Source organism: Brienomyrus brachyistius, chromosome 9 (assembly GCF_023856365.1).
Source record: "Brienomyrus brachyistius isolate T26 chromosome 9, BBRACH_0.4, whole genome shotgun sequence".
Classification (NCBI taxonomy): domain Eukaryota; kingdom Metazoa; phylum Chordata; class Actinopteri; order Osteoglossiformes; family Mormyridae; genus Brienomyrus; species Brienomyrus brachyistius.
Window position 1 is genome coordinate 7,803,033 of NC_064541.1, and position 18,472 is coordinate 7,821,504.

The window sequence follows — 18,472 nt, forward strand, 5'->3', positions numbered from 1 at the left end:
CAGTTCGAGAGACTGCACATGCATTTACATATAGACCTATGTAACATTTTTATTACAAACTGCCCCAACACTTTTGAAATAGCTAATGCTGGGTTTATAATAAAGTAATAACATTTTGCGGGATAGCCAGCATGGATTTAGGAGAGGTAGATCCTGTTTAACAAATCTGTTGGAGTTTTTTGAGGAAGCTACTCAGGAAGTTGATGATAAGAAGGCCTATGATGTCATCTACTTAGATTTCCAAAAGGCTTTTGATGTTGTCCCCCACAAGAGGCTCCTACTTAAACTCAAAGCGGCAGGTATTTTAGGTACCGTAGCGACCTGGATTGATAACTGGTTAACAGATAGGAAACAGCGAGTAGTTATAAGAGGCACAATGTCACAGTGGGCTTGCGTTCATAGTGGGGTACCGCAGGGTTCGATTTTAGGACCACTATTGTTCCTAATTTACATAAATGATATGGATACCAATATATACAGTAAACTGGTGAAATTTGCAGATGACACCAAGGTGGGTGGTGTAGCAGATACTGAATTAGTGGCTCAGCAGCTACAGCGGGATCTTGATTTAATTAGTGACTGGGCCGATACCTGGCAGATGAAATTTAACGTCGATAAATGTAAGGTACTCCATCTAGGGAGCAGAAATATAAAGTACAGGTATTTCATGGGTGTCACTGAAATAAAGGTAGCTGATCATGAGAAAGACCTTGGTGTGTATGTTGATGCTTCCATGTCCCATTCTCGCCAGTGTGGGGAAGCAATAAAAAAGGCCAATAGGATGTTGGGGTATATCTCCAGATGTGTGGAGTTTAAGTCAAGGGAGGTAATGCTAAGATTATACAATTCCTTGGTGAGACCTCACCTAGAATATTGTGTGCAGGTTTGGTCACCATATCTTAAAAAGGACATTGTGGCCTTAGAAAAGGTGCAGCGTAGGGCCACAAAAATGATTCCTGGTCTTAGAGGAATGTCATACGAGGAACGGTTACTTGAGCTAAATCTGTTCAGTCTCAAGCAAAGGAGACTGAGGGGGGACATGATCCAGGTATATAAGATTCTAACAGGTTTGGATGCTGTTCAACCAAATAGTTACTTCAGCATTAGTTTAAATACACGAACTCGTGGCCATAGGTGGAAATTAGCGGGAGAACATTTCAAGCTGGATTTAAGGAAGCACTTCTTTACACACCGTGTAGTCAGAGTATGGAATAGCCTTCCTGATAATGTAGTGCAAGCTGAATCCTTGGGTTCCTTTAAATCAGAGCTAGATAAGATTTTAACGACTCTGAGCTATTAGTTTAGTTCTCCCCAAGCGAGCTTGATGGGCCGAATGGCTCCTCTCGTTTGTATAGTTCTTATGTTCTTATGTTCTTAATATGGATATACCATAAAATTTCTTGCGTGAGCTTGAGAGTCTTAAAAAGTGTGTTACACCAAATGTGTGAGAGTTTACATCCCTACATATTCCTATATTAAAGAATGTAAAATTAGCAAATTAATAATATAGACAATATTCTAATAAACATTTGTCAATAAGGTTTGTGTAAATGTGCATGTCAATATAGGGAAAGATTACATCACATTAAGGGTAACCTCAAGTGTAACTCATATTGTGACTCTGGCAGGGAGAAATTAATTTTGTCTGAATTACCCCATCAGGTGGTGAACTGGATGTATTGATGTAGTTGCAGAATTCAGTTTATAAAGGGGGCGGGGGAGCGGTAAATGGTTGTCATTTTGTCTTTGCTTGGTTTGAGAACAGGACAGCACGTGAGAAAATTTTTTTAAAATCAAAGGCAGTCTCAAAGGTAAACCATGATGCTTGACACATAGATACTCAGTAATTAAATGTTACTATCTTTATTTATTTGGAATTTATGTACTGAGTGAGTACTGAGTTAGTCCCATTCTTTGGGTTGTACTGGAATCAGTTTGCGATGTGATATTTGAGCAGTGCTGTGAAGGATTTCTTTGACCCACTGTAATTGGTCTATGGTTGAATGTTCAAAAGTTAAAATGAGTTAATATTTCATGGCTTGCTGTATTATGATTTTAAGCAGAATAGTAACAATTGTCACTGTTCGGGGTGTCTACTTTGACCTGAAGCAGTGCCTTTAGCAGTTCCGCTAAATTTATCAACATGCCTACAAATGAATGGTGTAATTGGATTAACTCCTATTTACTTTATTACAAAATTGCCAGATTTAATCTAAAGAACCCAATTTGGTAAAAACATACAGGACTGAAGTAAACCAGAATCCAAAGAGTTTTAATGAATTAGCCATATTACCTCATGTACTGCTTAGTTTTGGTGAGTACAGGCATGGCGGCTACTTTGGAAATAGGTCATCTGGTCGGATATGAGCAAACCTTTTCACATTATCTCGTGAACAAAACTAAACAGAAGAGTTTCAGAACAATTACTAATTATGCAAGTGCAGAACATTTTCTAGAGAAGGAAATGGTTCGCAGTTACAAAACAACCGAAAAGTAGCAGACGGTCAAGTCACCTCGCAGAATGCAGCATACTGTCTGGTGATTAGAGCCACTTCATCTTTCCAAGTCTATCTTCTTAACTTGCTTATTTTCCATCTGCTAATCTCAGGCAACGATGCCCATTATGTGTGCTAGTGAAGGATTGGCTTTTAACTGAAAGATCGAAGGTCACCACATATTTTTTGTCTACCTTTCCTTTGCAATTTTGGAGCAGAAATGGATCCTGGACTTGGATCCTGAAATTCTAACCATAAGCTTTCGTAATAAGGGAGGAGGGTGGCAGCATGTTTTGAGTGGCAGAGTCTCTGTAAGTTGGACTGCACTGCAGTGGGTCAAACATTGCACATATGTAGGCGCATTTAATGCAGATGAAAACCGGCAAATGCCTCTGCTTCACTGTTGCCAAGATGTTATAAATCAAAATTCTGTTTAGGCACAGCTGCTTCCCAGTTTGCCTTGAAACTCAAATGAAATGTCTTTTCCGTACTTCCGTTAAAACCTTAGTGACCAAATGTACATTGAATTCTGATATAGTGCAACTTCAACGCACAGGCAAAGACTGAAATAAAACATTTCAATGCAAGATTGCTGCATGAAAAAATAGGAAAGAAATACAACAAACTTACAGCTGCAATCTATTCAAGCTCTAACAGGGCTTCACAGTAAATACTAACTTGCCAATACCAATAGAATATTTACAAATGTAAGTTACACATACAATTTGCTTAACATAAAAGTACTGCTGAATGTGAATGCTAATGTGAAAACAATAATTTGCTCTATACAATGTCAAACTGATATTATCTGGCATAAATATAGGACAGAGGCTTGTATGTTGATTGATTCCTCCATCTTTACACTGCCACTTATTAAATACATATAATAGCAAACTGTATAACAGAAAAAAACAAAACATGTAGGAACCAAAATGATCTAAAAGCAATGTTTCACCAGTTTCAGTAATGTTATATACATCTTGAAGAAAAAAATTTGAACGTCATCCCTGGTGGTCTAGTGGTTAGGATTCGGCGCTCTCACCGCCGCGGCCCGGGTTCGATTCCCGGTCAGGGAAGTGTTACTTTTATTATTTTGTGAATTCTTAAATGAATGTATTTTACTTTATATAATAGCATGGACTTTTAAAGTACAATTATTGATAAGCATAATCTTTTAAACACCAATATAGTTAAATAAATAAATAAATAAATTTCACATTGGCAAGCCACTTGACCACTAGGTGTCAGTGTTTCCAAAGGGAACACCTCGATGAAGCAGGACACCTTCTTCTCTTATTTTCTTTGACTGCGTGAAGTCCAGGGAGCTAAATGACAACAGTGGGGCCTTCTCGTCGCAAGTGGATGTGTTAACAGATTGCTGATAACTCTTTAAAAAGTAAGATGGTTACTGGTGTAGCAAATGAAAGGCACGTCGTATGTGTTTTCCGGTGCAAATTTATCAATAGCCATAACAGTGTTGCATTGCTAGGCCGTTTTACAGCGATTTCGCACCCTTTCTGTGAATATGCAGTTGCCAAAGATGGCTAACGCTATCTAAAGTATGTAATCTACAGCAGGTATTTAACCAGGAAGCAAGCGTATAGAATAGAACTTCACTGTGATCGGGTGACGTTGTCAGTCCTGCCAGAATAATAACTAGCTTAATTTTGTTGTTTTAGTTGCGAGTCACCATTATAATACCAAAGCTAGGTGAACGCTATCAAGACTGGGTTAGTAATAACTTCAGGTCATCTAGCAAGTGTCACTATTGTAGCTTAAAACACGCATGTAAGGGTCTCAGCAGTCAGTAACCTGGGAGACTTGGATCTAATAGCGATTGGTTGACCATAAATAATGAAGCTGACTTGATCTTGCTAACTAGATAAACTGGCAACTTAATGTGATCAAGTTAAAAGTTAAATGCATAGTCATATGATAGTCATTGTTTTGATGCATAGCTTATAGATAACGAGGTACTCGAAATCCTTTGCTGTTGGTTTCGTTTAGGTTGTAGCTACCAGACACCGTGTATGTGCCCCCCCCAGCCGCTGGACCATGGCAGATGACAAAGACGTGCTGCGGGATGTGTGGTTCGGCCGGATTCCCACCTGCTTCACACTCCACCAGGACGAGGTGACCGAACGGGAGGCTGAACCCTTCTACGTAAGTATAGGCAAATTGATTTCATCAAGTGTGGCAAGCCAACATACCATACGTGAACCTAAACTGGTGCTCATAGTGCATGTCTGGTGAATTATGACGGCGTTTCATTTTGAGCTCTAGCTGGTGTTTAAAGAATACTATTCAAAATTATCCTATATATTACGGCTGCTGTCTTCATCACAGCTTATACGGAAATGGAAGTCTGAGTTCCGTGGCTTCCAACTGAGTCCTCAGCCCCCCCGGCCAGTTCTTATTTTTATTCTAGTGCAACAACAGCATGTCTGCGGCAGGTAATGTAGGACTCTATAATTAGCTACCAAGTAAAATCAGGGGTTTCGGTGGTGGAACAGAAAAGATATTTGGCCTGGCTAGGTTTGGGGGCTGGATCGGACATCTTTTATTTGTAATTATTACTTTTTGTTAATTTCCTCTGAAGTATTCTTGGGTTGATGAAAATTGTGGTTGTAGTATGCCGGTTAGATTTTGGAATTAGCATTTCCCTGCATTTTTATGTTCACTTACTTGCTAAAACTTGCCACATCTATGCAGCTGCTCCTGCCAAGAGTCAGCTACCTGACACTAGTCACAGACAAGGTGAAAAAACACTTCCAGAAGGTGATGAAACCAGATGACGTGGAGGAGATGTGGTTTGAGTATGAAGGGACGGCGTTGAAATGGTGGGTGCTATGGAGAATAAACGTCGTCAACTGGTGACCCTTGAATGTTACTCATTGTTAAATCCAAAAAGTGCTTTTGAATGTGTTTGGCAGATGTGGTATATTAATTATTACATGCAGCTGAATTATTAGTTTGTCCACCGATCCTGCTGGTAGTGTTGAGTATGATTACATCCATACGGTTACAAGCCTGTGTGATAAATGTAAGGTGTATAGTGTCTGAAAAATAATCCGCTGTAAAAACTACTTTTTTACAGATGTATTCCACATGGTGGTGTGAGAGTTGCAGTAATCGTCTTATGAGTTGTTGCAGTAATATGTACAATATGATGCAAATCATTATGAATCCCTGGAAGTGTGCACCTCATTTTTAATAACTAAAAGCCACACAAATATTATGAAAGGATAACATTGTGATTTTCTTGTGATTGGTGGTTTTCAGGCACTACCCGATAGGACTGCTGTATGATCTTCACGCCTCTAACACTGCACTCCCCTGGAGTATCATTGTGCATTTCAAGGTACTTTAACTCCCTAAGCATCCCTACTTTCACTCGGAGCCTTAGCAAAATGCTAAGCTATCGCTGGAGATTCCTCTCTTCCAGTCCTCTTTTTTTATATCCTCTTATTAATTGGATATCCTTACTCAGTGGCTTTTATCAGCATATTTAATGCTGTTTAAGTCATTTGCCTGTCTGTCAATTTTGCATAAGCCTGTATATTTTCAAATTTAAGAATTTCACAAACTTGTAAAGGTGTGGGAAAGCAGATGGTCACCACTAGATGTCAGTGTTCACTTTCTTTTTCAGTAAATCTAACAAAGCAAAGCTAGTCAAATGGGCTTTATCGTCATACCATCCATATACAGGTATACAGTGACTCAAAATAACATCCTCCCAAGTTCACAGTGCAGCATGCATACCATAAGCGATATGGGGAGGGTTTTCACAAAACTTAAAAGTCCAAGACACAGGCTGGTGCCAAACAGAGGGGCTGGACACAAGCATTTATATGCATAGTGCAGTGTGTATGTGAACAATAAATACAGCAGCAGAAAGGTTGTGAATATATACAGCGGACTGAATAAATAGCTAATAATATTACAGTGGCCAGTGCCGAGGTGGGGGGGGGTGCTATGCTATGTATTTGTCGCATAGATGCCCAGGGAAAATGCAATTAATGGACGATGACAAGATAGGTGGCAGATCTACTGCTAAAAGAAATAACTAGTTTTTTCTTAGTATAAAACAGCAAGGTTTTCTTTTTGTTGCTTATGTGCAATAATTTTTTGCCCAAACATTTGACGGTGAATCAGCTGTATTCCTGCACAAACTTAAACAGGATAAAATTCCTCAGAATTGCTGGAATTTGAGGAATAACCACATAACCGCAGAAGGTTCTTTGGGTGTGAAATAGCTGTCTATAGCTAACTAAATCCGCATATATAGCAATGCAATTTTCAGATTATCTGGATTTTTTACCCTATTAATCTTTTTTTTAGTGTTACAATGTCTTATTTGTGTGTAACATCTTATTTGCAATGCAGAACAGCACCAGATTGCTTGCTTTTGTGGGTAACAACCAAATATTTTTCCTTGAAATGGTCCATTTACCATCATTGAATTTGGTCTGACTCAACGGCACATAGCCAGACGTGGGGGAGCCGAGTGTAACCAGGCCTTGCTTAAAAGGCAGACTTTGTTGTGATTGCAGAACTTCCCCCTGCAAGACCTGCTGCACTGTCCCTCCAACTCTGTGATTGAGGCGCATTTCATGTCCTGCATCAAAGAGGCCGACGCGCTGAAGCACAAGGGTGCTGTGGTCAATGAGATGCAGAAGAAGGACCACAAACAGCTGTGGATGGGCCTACAGAATGGTGTGTGATGGGTGATACCATTCTCAGTACCGGGGGGGAGGGGTTAGAGGTGGCACTATATGGTTCTTCCTGCTGCCTTTTAGGATTATATAGCAGGTGGTCTAATCCAGGGCTTTTATGGCTTGAAAATAGTTATGATATCTTTAGAATACAACACTTTATTTAATTTCTATCATTTATAACAGGTGCGGAATTATTTTCTATTCTGTAATATCCAAAGATTTAATTTGCGCTGTCAAATTGGTTCATCGTCAGTTATCATGGACTTGGTTACATCTCTCTGGGCAGGTATAGGAATTAATTAGTTATCCTAATAGAGAGTGCCAATTCGGGGCCTTTTGAGGTGGGGTTCAGGATTGCATGACTGCCGCTTTTCGATGTAGGTGGGGGGTCTTCGGCCTTGTTTTGTCCTTTCATGTGCCAGAAGGGCTTTGTCTGGGGTCTTGCATACGGGATGATCTTTGTTTTACGACATTCCGCGCCTCTGATTAAGCTTGCAGGAACAGCCGGGCTATGATGTGAATGTCGATTGCGGCCATAAGAAATACACTTAGGTGACGCAGCTTTTCCATTGCGGCATAATTAAAGCCAGATCATCAACAGGTCTGTTTTTACTGGACAAGCAGTAAACAGTCCCTCTCGGCTAGCTTTGGCTGCACTCCCTTCACCATCTGCTGTTATTAAATTACTAAAAAACTAATATTTTGAATCCAGCAGATGGTCTGATTTTTTTTTTATGCTTAAATGTAAATAAGATTACTTTTGGTGTACCTGGTCCTAAACTCCTCTTGGATGGAGTGCCGCTTGGTTTTTCTACGTTTACTAAATCGTCGTGCTTTTTATTTGTCTACATAATAACCCAATTATAGAAATAAGTTTTTTTGGGACATTTTCAATATATCCAAACCCAGTTGCTTACCTGGGAAAAGATTCGGGCTTCTTCCCTGATAGTTACAAAGCCTGTAATTTAAAGGTTTGCCACACCAGCTGCCCTTGTGCTTGGCTGCAATAAGCTATCAGGTGTTTCCGAGTTCATCGCTGACCGTCGCCGAAATGCAGAAGGGCAGCGATGGACGAGGGTCATTTCTCTTTGCACCTTTCACACCCCACCGCTTGTTTTACAAAATCAGAGAGCTGAGAAAGGGTCTTTGTGGAATGAAGCGGAATCCATACTGAAAACTTTCACATGCTAAATTTAGTCTCTGAAGCAGCTTGTCACCTGGCCCTAGTTCCCGTCCAGAGACACCTGCAGTTGTGAAACGATGTCTGTGAATGTGAACCAGCTGCTGGAGATGTGCTGAGCGACTGACACCCGCCAGCACCCCTCCAGTGTCCAGCTCCCCTCCCCTACGGCTGCTGGCTATGCTGCTTTAGCTTCTCTCACCTTAATTTCGATATTAGTTTGAAGTTAGTGGGCTGGTGTGACACTGTAACTGTAACTCCATGGGTAGCGCATTTATTTACATTCACATTGGTTTTTATTATGCACATGTTTTTGTCTAAAGTAACATACAAGTTGGGTAAACGGTGAACGGCGCGCGTCCAGTCGGCTAGGCTGTGCTTTTGGTAAATGCCTGGTTATACTGTAAGCAGTATCACAGCACGAGCTTCTAAGCAATTACCTAATAAAGAGACCTAATGTCGGCGACACTGTGGTGCAGTGGTGAGCACTGTCACCTCACACCCCTGGGTTCAAGTCTACACCATGTGTGTCGAGGTTTTCTCCAGGCCCCTCCCTCCACAGTCCAAAAGCGTGTTGACACTAATTGGAGTTACCAAAATGCCCATAGGTGTGCATGGCTTGGCCACCCCATGCTGGGTTGTTCCCTGTCTCCAGAATAGGCTCCGGACTCCCTGCCACCCTGAATAAGTGGTTACCCCTGGCTGGGCACCTACTAAGCACTGCAGTAAGCATTAGCCTGCAGTCTCACCATGTCGCACTGGTTTCTTTCAGGAACTCTGTCCAAAGACATGAGATACAGACTGGGTTAAGCTCCAGGTTCCCTTGTGATGTTGTTCTGGACGAGCAAGATGTAACATTGAGAAATATGTAGGACTTCACAACCTGTCAGTGTAGTAGAAGACTTCTTCCGAAAGAAGACACAAAGTCTTCCTGTTTTACCACAAGGTCAGCAGATCAGCAGATAAACTAGTGTTTTCCACTGGCTCATAGGCCATGTGGCTGCGATCGGCACGGCCCATGCGGCGGAACCTTCAGGTGTCTCAGTCATCCTCATGGATCCGCTCTCCATAGTTCTGGCTCCTTTACCTTCTCTACCAAAGAGATTGTTTTTATGCAAGAGGAAAGTAAAATCAGGCGAAACTTAGCACATGGTAACCTTTCTCTTGATAGTATAAGTGAAACCTGCATGTGTGGCAGCAGAGACGTGAGAACGGTGTTTGTCAGAGGTGGAAAGTTCAGGTCCTTAGAGGGAAAATCCAGACCAAGATTTTGTTTCAACCAACCACTTGAGTCACAGAGTATTCAATTGGCCGGTTGAAACAAAATCTTGGTCTGGATTTTGACTTTCTGAATTATCCATTTCTGTTGAGAATGATGGGTGGATGTGCGGACACGCACAGGCTACTGTTTTGTGTTTATTTTTATTTTTAATCATCTCAGTTGCTATCAAGGTTTTGTGATGACATCAGTCAGTCACGTCGCATGTTTACTCTGGGTTAACATTTGGTGTAGTTTAAATAATGAGAATCGATTTTTCTTTTTCGTAATTTCAGCTCCTCCTGTGGCCATATAAAGTATTTCCTACTCGATCATTCATGTGATTAGGTGGGTCAGCGCACATGAGCAGGCTAGTATATGGTAACTGCTTTCTTGCCAGCTGGTCCGTGCCAGGCCCAGCTGCACGTGTCAGGTGACGGTCGGCCGCCCGTTAGCCTCACCTGTCAGCTTTCACTGTGGAGAATCGACAGTAAAACCGTGTTGGTAGGACCCACGCCAGTGGTACTGATGCAGAACCTCGGCTCTGAAAGAGAGCTGAAGTGAAGTTACTTTTAACGGCTAATTCGGAGAACACCTGTGCTTTCTCTGGAAGTTTAACTGCATGGTGTAATTCTTAAGTGTTCAGTATAATTGATATATATGTATTTAAAGCAAGAAATATATATATTCTAATTCATTCAAAACTGAGCAAATAAAACATCTAGGTAGCAGAAAGCCTTGTTTGTGTTTTCAGTAAAAGTGTCAACTAAAAAATGCATAGTTTTAATCATCTTCAAAACACGCAACTGTAATCACCAAAATAGAAGTTCTTTTATTTTTAATGAAAACGTGATAACTGGTGTCAGGTTTCCTACACACTTTCATCTGCTGTTTTAATATTTGTGACACGTGCAGGGACATCCGAATTTTTAAATGTGTCCAGGAATTGACTTTTGGTATTATACGAGTCTTACAAACTGACATTGTATCGTCTGTTGCCATAGTTTCCCATTTCAATAGAGATACCACTGGAGAAAAGGTCTCCTCCTGATGCTTGTTTTTCTTCTCTTGCTCCTCAGATAAATTTGACCAGTTCTGGGCCATGAACAGGAAGCTGATGGAGTACTCTGTCGAAGAGAGAGGCTTTCGCTACATTCCCTTCAGGATATACCAGGTGTGACATCGTGAGCATTGCGATCAGATGCAGGTGCAGACAACTCGGTCTTGAACTCATGACCTGAGCAGTTGGGGACTGTTTCTCAATCCATGCTAGGTAAAGCAGTTGTTTTGTGAGCCAACAAATGTGTTCACCGCACACACAGTGCAGGTGGTCCCTAATACACGAACTTGGCAAAGACATTTGCCACTTTTCTCCCAGCATGCCATGCTGCAATGAGGTGGAACCGGGGTTTTTAGTGGTCTGGAAAAGCCATTTTTTTCCACTAGTCATGCTTGTTTTTATTCCTACCAAACCCTGCCTCAAAAACCCTGCCCGAGAAGGGGTGAGGTGTTAGTAAGGGTGCTTACATAGTAAGAAAACTATTGTCTTGTAGACTTTGATTAATTTGTTTACCTGTTTTGGATCACTTCTCCCCAAGGAGACCATGAAAAGTACTATGTCCCCACTTTTTAAGTAAGGCCCTTTCATCCTTAGATGTTTGTCTGATGGTGATGACGATTAAGATCATCGTCATTTTTATACAAAGCGACTTACTACTCTATAAATATAGTCAGCTAGGTTACGTCACTTCAGATTGATGTCTTTATTTGTCACCCACAAATCTTGTAAAGCTGCTTTTCTGATGAGCCATTCAGCAGTAGTGGGGGGGTCTCAGTATGGGCATTTGGTTCATTTTTAAGTAATTTCTCAGGTCGGGGGTAACTGGAGCAGAGCGGCGTTTTAGTCATGGTGCCAACTGTGTTTCTGCTGTATGGGTGAATTCCTTCCTGTAAATTGCCCTTAGTAGGTCCCCGTAGTGTTATGTTTGGTCATGGCTAGGGTGACCCTTGCCCCATACCCCAGTCTTATTGTGATAGGCTGCAGACCCACCGTGACCTTACAAGTGATTATGGAGAAACGCAGTGAGGATAGATGGATCCTGTCCTAATGTGTAACTGTCATCGTATGCTTGCAGCCATTGCTGTTGTTCAGTACTGGAGTAGGCGTGCACGTATTCTAACCTAATATGAATTATATAGTACGGTAAACACCTTAGTAATCACATGGCAATGGAACTTACAAATTATGCTGGTTGTTTGCATTTATAAACTATTTCCTGTAAATTGTGTTAATCCAGGTGGACTTTTCACTGCTGCAATAGCACACCTCAGACTCGAACAAGGACTATGCCAACTTTTTGTAATGCTGATTACTTCCAGCAGATGGCGCTGAGAAGAACATTATTACGCGTCGCATGATTCTGGATTTATTTTTTTATCGACCCCCTTTTTTGGTCAGATCTGACGCTTCAGGTCAGTTATGGGTAGACAGAGGGCCCAACAGAGACTGGGAAAGAGTCCCTCAGCAAAGCCACCGTTGTTGGGTTTGCCTGCTGGCTACAGAGAGCTGGCTGTTCCCCAGCCAAGGCTGAGAACCTCAGACCAGCAGGCGGTTGCTCGTCACTTTCATACCTCATTTCCAGTAAGGCTCTTGCACCTCCTCTTGCTGGGCCTGGAGGGGCTTGTGGTCACACCTCCTCTCTCTCTTGTTTTTACACCCCCTCCTTCGGGTTGAGGGGGAACGGGAACACCGCAGGCCCCGGGATTAGGGAGCAACATCCAAGCTGCCCCAGCTGATCACGCTGTACGTCATTTGCTCTCCCCCAACCAAGCACGTTGCCTCATGCTCCTTGTTGTCTTGCCCTTAAATCTGGCAGCCAAGTATGGAAAAACTCTGTAGGGATACAGTGAAGAGCTTGTGAGAGCAGCGGCGCTGCCCCCCCAGGGCCCACCGGCCACAGCCGCAGTCTGCCGTCACACCTCATGCTGCGGCGAGATTCACCCCTGCTTTGAACGTGACGGGTGCCCACTTTGCTCTCTCATGTGGTGCCCTGTGAGCTTCGGCCATAAGTGTCAGCTGGGACCCCATTCAATGGTGCTGGTAGAGGAGGACTGGAGAGGCACTGGGAACTGTGCATGTTGTCCAGGTCTCTCCGACATGATTGATGGCTTCTGCCTTTGTTGGTGTCTGTGTTGGTGAGGTCATAGACCTGCAGTTGGGTAGGCCACAGGCCAAGCCGTAGGACATGGCTGTCCCAGTCAGCGAGCACAGAATGTTTTCCAGAATAAAACAGCTCGCTCTGCATCTGCAACTCATGCGAGTAGGTGGAAACCTTTCAGCGCCGTGGTTATAGTGGGTAAAGCGACTAAGGAAGGCATCCAGCATCCCAGAACTGCCAGTCTCTCCCGGATTGTAATTGTCTGGATGGGAAAGACCCTTGTCTTGAGGTTTCGGGTGTAAACTTTCTGAACAATGAAGCCACTGATCTGACACCCTCCAAGCTATCTAGGATTACAGTTTATCACTGCATCTCACTCGGTTACTTGCAGTGTTGCCAGGGTGGCATAAACCCAGCCAATTGAGCTGATTATTTTACTTTACTGTGTGTGAGCCTTCCGATGGTGATTGCGATGGGACTTGGGTGATGAAACTGGACTGCCGCATCCGAAACACAGCCTTCATTTGACTTTTATTCATTGCTTAAACCTGAAATCTCCACTTCTTTTAATTCTTTTAAAATATTTATTTCTCTTGCTGTTTTGTATTCGTATTTGTATTTTTCATTAATTAATTTTTGAGGTTTCTTTAGTCCAGAATCATGAACATTTCACTCCCATTCTAGTCCTTATTCACTGCTTTACTCCCTATACCATGTAGTTGTCAGGGTTTAGGTAGATTCAACTGCTGCCGTGACTCAGTCAAAATTCCACGGATATGATTAATAGTGTCTGGGCTTCCACGCATCAGAGGTGTGGAAAACTTTACCCGGCTCTGTGTGTCTGGTTGCAAGGGATTGCGAGGCTGGATTTTTGGAAACACAGTAAACTGTAACCTGCTAATAAATATTAGTAAGAGAAGTAAATGGTCTTAATCATTAATATTAAATAAAAAAAAATTGGTAATTCATTGGTTATATATATATATATATATATATATATATATATATATATATATATATATATATATATATATATATATATATATATCCAAATGAGATTATTTATTTTATAGCAAGGATTTGGTTGTGGTTGATTTTCTACAGTTTTGTATTAATTTATTCACTAGTACTGATGTTATTAAGGACAAGAAAAAGTATTTTACACAGAGAATAGTGCTAGAACACCTCCTGTAAAGCTTAGTAGAAATATATATTAAACACTGAAGGAATAAGTCTATATGGTGTTTGAAGTATAGATTTAACTTTTTACACTAATAATAGTATTTTGTTCAATATTATAGACAGAGTATATCAGCATGTTTGTTTTTTGTACTTAAAATTGAAATGAAATTCTCTCATTAAAATTGAAATGTAATTCTACTGAGATTTTGTACTGGCGAATCAGAAGTAGTTGTAATAATAGAAAAGCTTTGCTTTATGGTAAAAGTACGTAGTTTACAGCAGGCGTACAGCATGTGAGGCATATTGTCACATTCTGGCCGTAGTTTTTCATTTTTGCCTGTTATTACATAACTCGTTCTTAAGGAGAAAATTGTTTCTAAAAAAGTAATTTCTTGGATGTTGTATATAATTCGGGTAACTGTCAGTTTATTCCAGTTTAAATTTCCAGTTATAGGAAATGACATGTTGTAGTCAGTAGATTACAAACAATCGGGAACGTTTTTCATAGCCGCAGACTTATCAAACTAACAGTGATTCAGCGGTCCAGACTGTCCGAGTACCATATAGACCTACTGCAGCGTTAAAAGCCAGACAGAAAGTTCCTCCGGTCCGGATATATAAATCACCATTAGGCCTAATCGACTGTCTTCCAGGCACAGAGCCTCCATCTGTAAACAGATTGCGGTCTTTCGCGTAAATAACCGCATATCTGTGATGCAGCCAGAATGAATGATAACATTTCCTTTAATGATGGACTCTCATCTGACAGGGGCACGGTTCAACGACGGTCGTGCGCTTTTTAATAATAATTTTCTGTGGGTGATTTGGGAGGCCGCTGAAGGACTGCTGGCGATCAGCTCGACGTGAGAAACGCCGACTTGGATTGTCGCGGCGTTGAGTGTCGGGGAAGCCGGCGGTGCATCCCGGCGGTGTCTGAGTCAGGGCCCCGGACGCACCATAATGAAAGGCAGCTGCTGAGCTCTTGGGTCTCATCATGCGTTTGCTGTAAAAGCATCATTCTGCGCCGATAAATAACGCCTGATGGCAGCATCATACGCTGACTAAGGGTTTACGCGTTTCTGAGTACAGTGCGTGGCAGGTCCATAGGTCTACATGTTTCTTTTAACGTGGGAAAATAAAAGCATTAAGCCGTTTGTAAAATGTCTTTCACATACAGTGACCTGAATATACACGCATATTTAGAAATCAGCAAGATCAAATGTTTGTCGTTTTTAAAATGTTTGACTTCGCAGCGTCATTGAAATTACAATTATATCCAATTTCAGAGTAATTTTCTCCCTGAAATTAGTGACGGAGGAAATAGCTGTTTACTTTATCGTTGTACCATCTAAAGATAATATTGGACTGAAGTCGGTTTACTCTATTCTGGAGAGACAGAGCGGATATTTGCGAACAAATGTTGTACACAGGCGTAAAACACGTAACAGTATCATTTAAACACACAGTTTTTGAACTTTAAATTTGTTTTTGAACTTGCAGTGCTGAAAATTGATCCACTAAGTGGGGTAAAGGAGTGGTGTGCCAATTTGTGACGAGGTGAGAAACTTGGAAATGTGTTTTGTCCCGTTATCGCGTGTATGCATAATAAAAACAAAGTGCTCTTTACTTTGGTCTCCGCTCCACAGTCAGTCCACTGCCGTGTTTGCGGACAGCAAGGCGCGTTTAACCTTAATAATTATTATTTATTATTCCGGTGGCGTCCATCACCTGTTGTTTTAATAGGCATCCTTTATTTGCGGAGACAACGGTGGGGGTCGCGTTAGAAAAGAGGGTGGAACAAAGATTCTCTCCCCCCCCCGGGTGCCGCTGCTTCGCTGCGCGCCGCCAGCTTGCGTGTCACGCCTCCTGAAAAGAAAGTGTCGGTGTCCGGCGTATCTTGCACCTCATCGAGATTAATGGACCTTTTTGTATAGGGCCCCAGTCAATAATTAATGTCGGTATTTAAAAATGCATAGCCGCAGCGGCACTCTCTCTGCTCTGCCCCCCAAGCTAATCCCGCGCTTCCCGCCGGTGAGTCAGTATTTCTGGTAACCCAATAGCGAGCGCCGGCGCTTCCAGCCACCTTCTCTTCCCGTCGGCTGCGCGGTGTCTGTTACCGGCTCGATACCCGAGACCCCGTGTCGCCGGTTTCCTTTTCACGGCCCTATGATTAGTTCCTATTGTGTGTCGAGCTGGCGTTTGTCACCGCGGACTGCAGTTTCCCGTCTCTCGGCTTGACACCTTTTGTCGGCGGCCCGTGTGACGGCGCACAATGACGTTTGGACGCTGTCCAGCGCCCGGCGCCTCCCGGAGAGCATTTCAGCCGAGCCTTGGCTGCCTATGACGCCCGTGTCTCCTTCCCACCTCAGACTGCTCCCTTAACCGGAGTGGGTGCCTTGAAAATGTCACCGCTGCACCGGTAGTCCGCACTGAGCAAGTGATTTTTGAGCTGTAAAGGAAATGACCGCTAACTAAATAAAAGTACTCCAAGGTTTACGGTAATTCCAATTTGACTGACATTGATATGTCAAGTCGCGTCTGCCAAATTCTGTAAATGTAAATGTAAATGTCAAGTAGGGTGAGTATTGTTAAAATGGGATGCGTACTGAAAATTTATAGTTATAGAATCATCTCAATGTCTTGAATCTCAACTTGATACTATTCTAAAAGAATTTAATGTCCCTTGAACCCTATATAGAAGAGAAAATAAAGTATTAACCCTTATTAACTGTAACGTTTAACTGTCCCATTTTGCCAGGTGTTTCATTTTAACAGTACTCACCCTAAGGATGAAATCTGAAAATGTGAAATGCTGAAGATGTAGACATCCTTTGCTACCATGTCCCTAGAATCCTTCAGATTCAGAGGAACACATCCTTTGCTTATTTCCTCCTGCACTAACTTTTTTTTTCTAAGTTTGTTATGAGGAACTTATTCCCTGCTATCCACTTCTAGTGAGTGCATGATACTGTGCACTTTCATCCAAAGACCACAATCTAAACAAAATTAAACATGCATTGTAGGAACAGGAGTCACCCTCTTTGTGTCGTTCGCTGTGCTAATACATGGATGATTTCAGAGACCCTGCTAAATGCTGCCACTGGGTAATGCTTACAATATATATTGCGGGCTAATCTAGGTTTTTAATATAGTTCAGACATTGACTGCTGTTCGGAAGTTCAGTTCCTGATTCAAACCACCAACTTTTGTTGGTCTCTTGTTTCCTATTTTAAGGTCTACATTTGCACACATTGCTTCCACTACGGTGATTGTTCTAGGAGGGTTTTTTGGCTGTAGGTGTGTATTGCGTTTATTTATTTGTTCTCAGTTTATTAAGGACAGTGGATTGACTTAAAGCCTGCATGGTTTTGTTTAATTTAAGTTAATTTTTTTATTTATATTCATATCGTCATCTTGTGCACTGTGTAACGCAAACAACGGATCCCTGGGGGGGCCATAAAACTAGGCAAGAAAGGATAAACAAGGCTGGTTTTCTCATGGAGAGAAATCTAAAACATGCCTCATTGTTCCAAGTGTTGCTCGTGCTGGAGATGTAACGCGGTGAAATGCAGGCCTGCTTGACAGTTAAAAGCTGTTTGTTTGGACCAGACTGGGCCTTATACCTGTAGACTGATCACACAGACAATAATATAACCGATGCCAGAGTGTTGATGTCATATATAGTGGGCATTACAGTGTCTGTTTGCCTCCTGCCGTTTATTGAAACGTGCTGTTAAGCGTCTCATTTTTTTATTTTAAGCACTAATCCGAGGCTCCTCTAGTAGTATGGCTGCACAAATATCGCTTGTCTCATCTTCAAGCAGGAAACGTGCAGTCGCATTGCGCAATGTTAAGGCGCCCTATGACCGAGCAGGCTGAGGTCCTCAGTTTTTAGTGTGATGTAGACAGATTGTCGCTAAAGTTTCATAATGCGCCGTAGGTGTAGTGTAATGCAGTGGGAAATGCGCCGAAGACATTTCATATTCAGTCACCTGTGCTCGTTAGTCCCGGGGCGGTGCTTGTGGTTTTGTGAAGAGGGCGAATGCCTTGATATATTTCTAGACAGACAAACCCTCCGCCCCCCCCCCCTCACCAAGAATGCAGCTAGAGCTTGACATCAGCCCCCGTTCAGCCAGCGTGGCGCCATTATTAGGTATGTTGAGTTAACCGGCAGAGAATTACAATGTCCAGCTACGTGTAACAGTCATCTAGCCCAACCTGCACCCTCATTTGACCTGAGCGCCCGGTGAACTGATGGTTCCTCAGCCACGTTTCTGTGCCTGCTGCGAGGCCCGATGTCAAGCCCAGTCTGCTCCCTCCTTAGGACCGGGCCTGCGGGCTCTGCAGCAGAACAAACACATGAGTCATTGGGTGGGGGGGGGAGACGGCCGCATTTTGGGATGGCTGGGGGTGCTGACGGTGCTTACGGTCCGCCAACGGGGTGGGATCAGTCAGAGGAGCCAATGAGAGGTCGCTTTGTG

At 42.4% G+C, this 18,472-nt stretch overlaps 1 protein-coding gene and 1 non-coding gene across 5 annotated transcripts in view; both read left to right on the forward strand.

Moving 5' to 3' along the window:
* The first annotated feature begins 1,754 nt into the window (after nt 1-1,754).
* The window catches only part of atg5 (ATG5 autophagy related 5 homolog (S. cerevisiae)), a 31,970-nt gene continuing 15,252 nt past the window's right edge, over nt 1,755-18,472 (forward strand). The window contains exons 1-6 of one of the 4 annotated variants that reach the window (XM_049026847.1): nt 1,755-1,811; nt 4,503-4,658; nt 5,208-5,335; nt 5,778-5,856; nt 7,049-7,211; nt 10,731-10,825. In XM_049026847.1, the coding sequence (XP_048882804.1) occupies nt 4,551-4,658; nt 5,208-5,335; nt 5,778-5,856; nt 7,049-7,211; nt 10,731-10,825 (573 nt within the window). In that variant the 5' untranslated portion in view covers nt 1,755-1,811; nt 4,503-4,550. The other 3 variants (XM_049026848.1, XM_049026846.1, XM_049026845.1) reach the window with 3 other exon arrangements.
* trnae-cuc (transfer RNA glutamic acid (anticodon CUC)) lies at nt 3,500-3,571 on the forward strand. Its single transcript has one exon. It is a non-coding gene; the product is annotated as a tRNA-Glu (tRNA).